We start from the raw sequence: 10,106 nt of genomic DNA, 5'->3' as shown, positions 1-10,106 counted from the left end.
CCCGACCCAGCTACGGTTCTGACCGGTCTCCCAGATTTTCCAGATCTTCCTCCAGAATGTTTTGACTCAGAGTGATGACGGTTCTGACCCGGCAGAACTTCCAGAACCTAATGGGTTTAACCAGCGCTCCATCCTCAGAGACACGCCCACTCTGGTTCTGGAGGTTCTGATGCTCCCGGGTCACTCTGAGAGTGAAGTCCCAGGAAATGGAGGGAATCACCATGGCAACGAGAAGAATAGTCCATCTCTGAGTTCCTGTTGTGTTTTGGACCTCAGAAGCCACCGTCCTTCTGCTCCCCCCCCCCCTGCAGCAGTCTGTGCCCCTGTGGCAGCGACCGGCCCTCTGACTGAAGCACACAGAGCTCACTGCTGCTGCCCCCTGCTGGCGGCCGCGGAGCACTGCAAGAGCTTCCCTCAGCAAAAACACAAAACGCTTCCACTAAGCCGGACAGACAACAACCTGGTGGTGGAAGCATCATGCTGAGGGACGATTCATGAAGGCTCCAGCATGGAGGCACTTTGCTTCGGTTTATTTCCTCAGCAGCTCCAGTTGTTCTGGTTCTGGTTCAGCCTTTTTGCAATTGGTTGGTTTTTTTAAAGCAGATTTTTCTCTGGGCTCTGATTGGCCGGCTGCGGTGGCCTGATCAGCTGAACATCCGGCTGATGGAAGTTCTGTTGACTTTAACCTCCTGACCTGCTGCAGGCCAGATAAACAGGTTAATGTTTGATCCTCTGCAGCAGGAAAACAAGCGTCTCACTCTGGATCCAAACCTTCCTGCTGCCCCCGACGCCCCGAACCGACGCCCCATTCCCCCCGACGCCCCGTTCCTCCTTGACGCCCCGTTCCCCCCGACGCCCCGTTCCTCCTTGACGCCCCGTTCCTCCTTGACGCCCCGAACCGACGCCCCACTCCTCCTGACGCTCCGCTCTGATGAAACTAACTCTGATGCTGCTGCAGAAACTAAATCTCACCATCGGCAGCTTCTTCAGGTGAAGCTCAAGCAGCAGCTGTGAAGGTGGTCAAGGTCAAGAGTTCAGGAGATCAAGAGGTCAAGAGGTCAGGGCCGTGAGAAACTGCAGCTGCTGCTGGTTAGACACCAGTTTAAAGAAACCAGTTCCATCTTCACAAACTGCTGGTCAAAAACATTAAAATGTTTCTGAATCCAATAAATGTATTGAAAAAAGATTTATTTCTTTATCTGTTACTGTCTGGTTCTGTGGATAATAAAACTATAATTCTTAAATTTACCTGAGAAAATAAATTCATAAATGAACAAGAAGGCAAAAGTGGAGGGTCAACCTTAAGATTCAGAGCTGTAACAATAATTTATAAAGATAAATGTTTCTATTTCTAAGTGCAGCAAAAGCTAAATTATCATTTTGGTAGAAATTTGGTAAAAAACAAAAATTAAAAACTTGATTTTAAACTGAATTTATTGCTGGAATAGAACAAACTGAAGTTTCCTCGGCTGTTTCTCTTCATGATTTATTTCTGGATTTTACTTCGATGCGACTTGCTGATAATTTGTTGGTTTATTTATGAGACAAAGTCAGTCAGGAGAAACTTTAGGCTTGTTTTTCACTTTAGGAGATAAATTCGCTTTTTCTTTACATGTTTGTGTGCAAACGTGCTGGACGTGCAGTTTCTGATGCAACAGCTGTTTGTTTGGGCTGAGAGGAGGAGGAGGAGGAGGAGGAGGAGGAACCGGGAGGAACTTATAAAAACTCACCGGAGGAAGCAGAAAAACAAAGCCGCAGCAAAACCAGAACCGAACCAGAACAGCTGGAAGCTCCCGAGGCGACCATGAGCCACGTCGACGTGAAGAACCTGAAGCTGTCCAAGTTCGAGGAGGAACATTACGATGAGTATGATCGCTACAACCTGACGGACAAATACGCAGGTGAGGACGCGGCTCTGCGGCTCTGCGCTTCACACGGATAAAAACTAACGGGTTCTGTTCTGCGCAGAGGGTTCGGCCCGCAAAGGCAGAACCAAGAAAGAGGCCAGCGACAACACGAACCGCCAGAATCCTGCAGGACACGAGAGGAAGATCGTGGAAAAACTGCAGAACAGCGAGAAGAAGGCCAAGGAGTGAACCTGAGGTACCAGCAGCTGTTCCTGGAAGCAACATTTAGACGGATTTCAGATCAACGCAGCGCGACACACAAAGTGATTCTATATTATATCATGATTCATGACGGTTAGAAGTTTAAAAAGCTGAAGGATTCAAAACTTTAATTTGACGCTTTTATGCTGGAGGTGATGTTTGATTCTGTCATTTTGATGCGTCTTTGTGCAGCAGCTTGGTTCTTAAAAGTTGGGTATAAATAAACTCTGAACATTGAACTCTGCGGCTAACCCTAACCTAATCTGCCAATTTAACTTTAACCTTTGACCTCCACTGACAACGTTTTGCTCTCAAACGAAAATATTTTTATCAGTGCTTACACAAAAATCTGCCGATTTGGAAATCCTGTTTTATTTTGGGAAACGGATGTTTCTTTAGTCATTTTATTGGTTAATTATGTCTTTGAAGCTAGCGGGACTTTAACTGAACAAATGATCTATGAGATCTGGGAGAGTCCAGTCCATCTTTCCCTTCCTGCCACAGACACATTAACCCTTTAAGACCTAAAACTCTTCATGTTCTGGTTTCTCACTGCACAACTTATTGACCTAAAATATTTAAAAATCTTTGTGTGACAAAATATTTCTAAAATCCAAAAGATTTTAGGCTTTGATTGGTCCAATCTGAAGTGCACCACTAAGAAGGGTGTGTGTGTGTGTGTGTGTGTGTGTGTGTGTGAACCCAGGGCTGGTCGGACGGATCTTCCCGGTAACTGACCACGGCCTCCTTGGCGACGGATCGAGATGTTTGGATGGCAGGAGTTTGTTGGCGCTCCGCCTGGTTGGAGCCGTCAGCTCGCTGACCCCTGCAGCTGCTGAGGCTGACCTTTCGATCGGCGTGCTGCAGAGTCCGGACCGGCGCCGCGGTCTGACTGGGATGACTGGGTGGCAGCTTGGAGACGCTTTTAATGCTTGTTATTATGAGACAAAGTTTTCTCATTAAAGGATTTTAAACAGATCATAGTTTCTGTTTCTGGTTTGCTTTGTTTGTGTGAATTATTAGTTATATTTTGTGTAAAGTGACTTGAGGAAATCTCTAGTCAGGCAAAGGGAGCTTTGGAATTACATGAATAAATAAATAAATATATTCCTGAAACTTAATATAACCAGAGGCTTCATCTCTGTCAAACTAATTTGATGTTTTGCATGATAAACCTTCAATATGCACCTGAATGTGTATAGAATTAAAAATTACAATACTGCTTTTATGATCTGGCGTAGATTAATCATTCCTATTTAATTTGAATCAGTAATCGTTGTATTCACACAGGGAACAGCGCTGACATGAAGTTTCATGAATTTAAAACATTTACCAACTCTGACCTGACGCAGGAGTGGTGGCGCTGTTTGCGTTTTGAACCCAACACCCCAAAAGAAGAAATAGATGCTAATCCGAGGTTAGCTCTTGGCTCGTAAACACATAAACAAACCTGCTTGGTGAGTGTTTTAGAAGCTTCGTAATAAATAATCTGAAAATATATCAATGTTACTAATGTTTTAGATTATCATATTTATGTAGAATCTGCGCAGTTGGGATTATTATATGATTAAACACGAGCAGCTGCTGCTAATTGCATAACGGCTCGTTAAGTTTTAAACATTTCGGATTTGTATTCGGCCTCTAAATTTTACTTTAGGCCAAAGACTAGAATATTATATCAATGTTTGACCTTATCTTGGTTTTAAAGATGGTTTAAAATATTGTTTTATTCTGGAAAGAACAGAAACATTGTTAATAACTAGAGAGGTCAGTTAGAGTATAAATAATATAATGTTAATCAAAGGTGCTGCAGACCCGCTAATCCAGGCGGCGTTTTCCCCAAAAAGACGACAAACTTCCGTCTCTCTATGCTGAGGTCAATGCATTTAAACGAAAACTAAAACAGGAAAAGTTTAAGTTTTCATGTAATAAACGAAGAGAGAAAATCCGGCCTGCTGAGCAGCAAGCAGCTGAGAGACGAGTGGTTCAGAAAAAGTCATCTGCTGCTTGTTTCTGTCACAAAACAACCAAAGTTTTTCTATCCGGAGGTCAGGACGGAGCTGCAGCGGGCCTCCTCTCTGTCTGACCCAGCAGGAGCAACATGTCAGCGGATACGAAGATCGCTGAGCTGCTCACTGAGCTCCACCAGCTCATCAAACAGACTCAGGTGAGTTCGGCCGGAGCTGCCTGCTCACCTGGCAGGAGCCTGGAGGAGCCGGGCGAATGAAGCTCCTGTTTCCTGTTTCAGGAGGAGAGGTCACGCAGCGAACACAATCTGCTGAACATCCAGAAGACCCACGAGAGGATGCAGACGGAGAACAAGAGTCAGTCAGGCTGCCGCCACCATGTTGACTCAGGCTTCATGTGGGAGCAAGATGGAGGCCAGCAGTCCACCGTTAACCGGAGCTGATGTCCTTCCACTCCCACGTTTCAGGCTGCAACGCTGTCCAAGAAAGTTTTTCCTTGGACCTCTGACCCTTCCCTCTGAGGGGTCAGAGGTCACTGCTGGCCAGCTGAAGCTGTTCCTCAAGGACCTTCAGGGTCTCCGGATCTTCTGCTCTCATTTTGCTCATCCTGACTTCACTCTGCCTCCAGCCTTCTCTCCACTTCTCTTGGGAAGCGTTGCGGCCTGAAAAGAGGAGCCTGACTGGCTGTGATTGGTTTCCATGGGAACATCAGGTGTCGCTAACTCGTCCTCTGTCTCCTGCAGCGTCTCCATACTACCGCACCAAGCTGAGGGGCCTGTACACCACAGCGAAGGCCGATGCAGAGGCTGAGTGCAGGTGAAACATTTCCTGTAGTTTGGTGAATCTGGTGAATCTCCTGCTGATGCAGCTGTTCTCTGTCTCCCTGCTGCAGCATCCTGCGCCACGCTCTGGATAAGATCGCTGAGATCAAGTCTCTGCTGGAGGAGCGGCGGATCGGTAGGTCCTCTTCCTCTTCCAGTGAGGATCGGTTCTTCTGGTGCCAGATCTCATCCTCAGCAGCGCTGTGTGTTTTTGCTCCTCAGCTGCTAAGATGGCTGGAGTTTACAGCGACAGCGACCCCCCCAGGAAGACCATGAGGCGCGGCGTCCTGATGACGTTGCTGCAGCAGTCGGCCATGACGCTCCCGCTGTGGATTGGCAAACCTGGAGAGAGGTACCGCCTGGTATATCTGGATCCAGAACTTTCCCTGCTGCAGCTTCCCCTGACCTTATTCTGGACTTCTGGGACTGATGCTTAATGCCATTAGCATGAGCTAACACCATGAGCTAGAGCTAATGCCATTAGCTAGAGCTAGCACCATGAGCTATAGATAGCAATATTAGCCAGAGCTAGCACCAAATTGCAACAAAGTGAAATCTCATCAATGTTTTAGTGACAGTGCTGCAGCCTTCAGTCTTTGTAACAATCAGTTCTGATTTGTCAGAGAAAATGTTTGAAGTTAGCACTGAGCTAACTCCAGTGGAATTGAGAAGCACTGGGTTAGCTTGTGATGAAAACACAAGCTAACTGCAGCCTCCAGTGTTTCTACCATCTTGTTTTACGTCGGAGTCAAATGTTTCTCAGATAAAGTTGATTGTTTCAACTAACTGTGGCTGATTTGACCTCTGACCTCCTGCCTCCACAGCCCTCCTCCTCTGTGCGGCGCGATCCCGGCCAGCAGTGACTACGTGGCCAAGCAGGGCGACAAGGTGGCGGCGCGGGTGAAGGCCGTGGATGGAGACGAGCAGTGGATCCTGGCCGAGGTGGTCAGCTACAACCACTCCACCAACAAGTGAGCTTCCATCCGGTCCGGTCCGGCTCAGTCCGGGCCGGTTTATCTAGACATCATGTTGGTCTGCAAGCAGCTCAGCTTCTCCTGCTCTGCTCTCTCTGCAGGTATGAAGTGGACGACATTGATGAAGAAGGAAAAGAGTGAGTTGGTTTTTGGTTCTGGTCCGGGTTCCAACCGGACCAGAATCTTTGGAAGCTGACAGGAACTGCTGCAAGATGGAATTATCCAATCAGAGAGCAGATATCTGCAGTTGCTCCGGTTTTCAGGGAAATTAACGTCAGGTCATCAGATCCCATCATTTTCACGCTAATGTTTCGTTGAGTTTATAACAAATTGAACGTCGGGTTTAAGTGATGCTGATTCCCACCTGCAGGTGGCAGTGTTTCTGCTCCTCTGCCTGGCTTGATGTTCAGGGGCCTCATGTATAAAACAGCGTGCAGTTTTCACACTAAAACTTGGCCTACGGAAAAATTTTGAAAAGTGTGTATGGAGTGAAAATAGTGTCAAAAAGATTTGTGTGTGCGTAAAATGATTTGTGCGTGCGTAACAGGGTTTGTAAACCTTAAAAATAAAATACATGTTGAAAAAGTACACACAAATCACCTGGTACGCACACACAAAACTGCAGTTACACACAAATCCGGTTACGAGTGCACAACTATTTTTGAGACTCATTTCACGCCTCGGTGGAAGCTCCAAGATTTGTGTGTAGATGGTGCGTTTACATGCTAGTAAAAGCTGGGACATCTGAGTTTCCTTCGGAACTGTTTCTTTTTTCCATAGTTCAATACGTATTTCTCTCTTTACTTGTCTCGTGGCTTAGACATATTTTTGTGAGAGAAAAATACATACGTCATTACACCCATGTCTACTTTTTAATACTATAAGATTGTTTATATATGAATCCGCATTTGGGACCTATACAACTGTAATTACTTGGGTAAAAAATTCAACCACTAGGTGGTGGAAGTTTATTCCGCTCTGACTGGGAAAAGCCTTCATTCAAACTGAGAGAAGAAACAAGAGAATGGCGGGTCAGCCGAGTGATGGTGTTCGTGGTCTACCGTCCGAAGTAAGTGGAAGTTAAAATTTGCACGTTTTACTGACCGTTGTAATGCGTATTTTTTAGATTATTTCAGATTACGTTTTACGTTTCAAGTAGTTCGACCCAAAGTTCTCGCCCTTCTATGTTAGCAATATCTCATGTCTACGTTAGCTAAGCTACTATTAGTCCTCGATTAGTATCATTAATAGTATCATAAATATTATAACTTTGGGTCGAACTAAAATACGTAATACGAAATACGTATTGAACTATGGAAAAAAGAAACAGTTCCGAAGAAAACTCAGATGTCCCAGCTTTTACTAGCATGTAAACGCACCATCTACACACAAACCTTGGAGCTTCCACCGAGGCGTGAAATGAGTCTCAAAAATAGTTGTGCACTCGTAACCGGATTTGTGTGTAACTGCAGTTTTGTGTGTGCGTACCAGGTGATTTGTGTGTACTTTTTCAACATGTATTTTATTTTTAAGGTTTACAAATCCTGTTACGCACGCACAAATCTTTTTACGCACGCACAAATCTTTTTACGCACACACAAATCTTTTTGACACTATTTTCACTCCATAGTGTGGCACACATATATATATATATATATATATATAATGCGTGCGCACCGTTCCTTTATAGATCCTGGTTTAGGGGAAACAGAGCAGCTGCTGCTCCGCCTGTCGCCTCCATAAAAACATCTTAATATTAATTAGTATAAATACCAGGAAATCTGCCGCCACGTGAAGCAGTAACCATGGCAACGACCTTGTTCGTAGCAGACTAGGTATTTATGATCATTATTATTATATATTTTATTTAAAAGGTGCTTTCAGGACACATAAGGTCAGCTCATAAAACTAAAATTAATAAATTTAAAAACCTCCAAATGAATCCTAAAGATCTCAGAGCAGCAGAGCGTTCAGCCGGGATTTAAACGTTTCTTCTGAATCCAGGAATCATGAGCAGAAGTTACATTTACAGAGTCCAGATGATTTCTGTCCATAAGGCGCATTCACAAAGCGGGCGGCTCCACTGGAGGACGGCTGCAGCTGGACCGGTACCGGTACCGGTACCTGCTTTAAGTTCTGCTCAGAGCTCCAGGATGATCAGTCTGGATGAATCTAAACGATCAGAAACCAGCAGATCAATCTGATCTCTGATCAATGGCTCCATGTTCTCCATCAGAGCCAAAGCTCCTCAGGTAGCGGCTCACCTTGATGCAGCTACTGATATACCTGGGATTGTCTCCACACCTGATCACCTGATCAATAATCAAACTGTTTGATCAGCCCTGGTTTCTCTCTAGTGAGAATAAATAGATGCATTCAGACGATGAGTTTCATCTTTAAGAGACACAAACTGAGCAACATGATTATTTACATTGAGGTTTTCACATCCTTTATTTCTATTTTCTTTATTCTGTGTGTGTGTGTGTGTGTGTGTGTGTGTGTTAGGTTATTGTCTGAGGATAAATGAGGTTCAGTTTAATTGTTTAAACAATAAAATATTAAAATCACAATAAACACTGTAGTCAGGTTTCAGTGTGTTTAGGTGAGTTTTGACTCGTTGTAGTTTCTTATTGTCCACAGATAAAGTTTGTGTTTCTGCAGCACATTTTCACGCCAGAGAAAAAGTCTGTGTATATTTACCAAACTTTGACGAAAAGTTAATTTTTATACATGCCGACTTGTGCGTAAAATATGGCGCCGCACATTTCTCGTGCGTACGCCGCTTTAACGCGGCCGCAGGTCTGTAGTGAGCAGCATGAAGTCACGTTTCCCATCATGCATCAGTGCGGCATTGGGAGTTATTTAGCACGTGTTGCAGTAATGAACTGGAGCACTGAAGGAAATCTACAATCTGCTCCTTTTTCTTCTGTCTGTAGATTTTAGAATCGATTTAAATGTGAAACGTTTCTGAGCCGCTCCAGCCTCTCTGCCAGAGGCGAGCGGCTCCCTGACGCCGGCTGTGGTTCCCAGCAGGAGGCACACGCTGAGCCGCCGGAGGATCATCCCTCTGCCTCAGTGGAAGGCCAACCCGGAGACCGACCCGGAGGCGCTGTTCAGCAAGGACCAGCTGGTTCTGGCCCTCTACCCACAGACCACCTGCTTCTACCGAGCTCTGATCCACACGCCGCCGCACAGGGTGAGCCTCCAGCACCGCACGCCCAGGAAACCAGTCACACCAGTTTAATGGCTGTTAAAGGCCAGCATCACCCAAATGTTTTGGATCTTGTTATAAAGGTAGAACATCAGAATGATTCTTTCATGTTTGAGGAATCCTTTAATCTCCACGGCAAAGAGCAGGAGCTTCTTAAAGAGACAGACCCCCAATTTCAATACGTTCAATTAGGAAGTCAAATTTCTTTAAAGTCTATTAGATGTGTGTAAATACACATATATAAAAATATAGTATGTTTATACCAACTGAAGGTAACATAGTTACCACATCATACTCCAAAATGGCACCAGGTGCCTCAAAACGCAGCGCTGGCCCTTTAAATTACCTCCAGGTGGAAGCAGCTTCAGGTGTGAAACATTTTTCTGCAGCAGATTATGTAAACTCAGAGCCGCTGAGCTCAGGTGTGACAGCTCAGCGGGGCAATGCGGAGGCCGGCTGACGTCAGCGTGTGTCTGTGTGCAGCCGCAGGACGACTACTCGGTTCTGTTCGAGGACACGTCGTACGCCGACGGATACTCCCCGCCGCTCAACGTGGCGCAGCGCTACGTGGTGGCCTGTAAGGAGAACAAGAAGAAGTGAGGCTGCAGGCGACCGAACAAACTCAACGTTTCCATGGAGCATCACCTGCTGGCCAGTGCAGGAACTGCAGGGCGGAGAGTCTCTTATTTACATGTAAATTGTTGCACAAAGTGTCCTGATGAAACTCTGTTCTCATGTCTGCATTGAAGCTTTCTGATGTTTTCATATTAATCATTTTAAATAAATAATTTCATCAGGTTTCTGACATGGAGGTCGTCTCTACAGAAGCTGCTTCTTATGTCTCTAATTTGTTTTTATCTTAATATTTTCTATGATTAACTTTTGTACATAATACCAACAGGAAAAGATTCTGAATAAACTAATTATTTTAGTCATTCAGTTCAGAGACTCGTGTTTGAGCGTCGACTTTTTCTCAACATCAGAACAAAACTAATTATTGACAGAAATGCCGGGAAAGCCGTTGG

General features: G+C 45.2%; 2 protein-coding genes across 4 annotated transcripts; both read left to right on the top strand.

Annotated features, from left to right (window-relative positions):
* Positions 1–1,732: 1,732 nt before the first annotated feature.
* Positions 1,733–3,089, top strand: nupr1 (nuclear protein 1, transcriptional regulator). Its single transcript, XM_005813591.2, has 3 exons — positions 1,733–1,901; positions 1,969–2,103; positions 2,815–3,089. Exons 1-2 carry the CDS (start codon positions 1,805–1,807, stop codon positions 2,094–2,096), a joined length of 225 nt encoding a protein of 74 aa, XP_005813648.1. The 5' UTR covers positions 1,733–1,804; the 3' UTR covers positions 2,097–2,103; positions 2,815–3,089.
* Positions 3,090–3,463: 374 nt separating this feature from the next.
* Positions 3,464–9,879, top strand: sgf29 (SAGA complex associated factor 29). Of its 3 annotated transcripts, none has more exons than XM_005813590.2 (10): positions 3,464–3,565; positions 4,162–4,275; positions 4,357–4,432; positions 4,819–4,891; positions 4,968–5,032; positions 5,119–5,248; positions 5,721–5,867; positions 5,972–6,007; positions 8,904–9,066; positions 9,565–9,879. In XM_005813590.2, the coding sequence occupies exons 2-10, from the start codon at positions 4,210–4,212 to the stop codon at positions 9,679–9,681; spliced, it is 873 nt and encodes a 290-aa protein (XP_005813647.1). In that variant the 5' UTR covers positions 3,464–3,565; positions 4,162–4,209; the 3' UTR covers positions 9,682–9,879. The 3 variants fall into 3 exon arrangements, with proteins under 3 accessions (XP_005813647.1, XP_023205174.1, XP_023205175.1); XM_023349406.1 differs by having other exon boundaries at positions 8,901–9,066; XM_023349407.1 differs by having other exon boundaries at positions 3,467–3,565; positions 4,157–4,275; positions 8,901–9,066.
* Positions 9,880–10,106: the final 227 nt, after the last annotated feature.

Source organism: Xiphophorus maculatus, chromosome 16 (assembly GCF_002775205.1).
Source record: "Xiphophorus maculatus strain JP 163 A chromosome 16, X_maculatus-5.0-male, whole genome shotgun sequence".
Taxonomy (NCBI): Eukaryota; Metazoa; Chordata; class Actinopteri; order Cyprinodontiformes; family Poeciliidae; genus Xiphophorus; species Xiphophorus maculatus.
Note: the sequence above shows the minus strand (reverse complement) of the source record. Positions and strands in the feature narration are given on the sequence as shown.

Excerpts from the sequence above, each read along its gene's own strand:
- nupr1 (XM_005813591.2), top strand. The coding sequence starts at position 1,805 with ATGAGCCACGTCGACGTGAAGAACCTGAAGCTGTCCAAGTTCGAGGAG. Across the intron at positions 1,902-1,968 it reads CCTGACGGACAAATACGCAG|AGGGTTCGGCCCGCAAAGGC; the intron begins GTGAGGACGCGG and ends TGTTCTGCGCAG.
- sgf29 (XM_023349406.1), top strand. The coding sequence starts at position 4,210 with ATGTCAGCGGATACGAAGATCGCTGAGCTGCTCACTGAGCTCCACCAG. Across the intron at positions 5,868-5,971 it reads TACAACCACTCCACCAACAA|GTATGAAGTGGACGACATTG; the intron begins GTGAGCTTCCAT and ends CTCTCTCTGCAG. Across the intron at positions 9,067-9,564 it reads TCCACACGCCGCCGCACAGG|CCGCAGGACGACTACTCGGT; the intron begins GTGAGCCTCCAG and ends GTCTGTGTGCAG.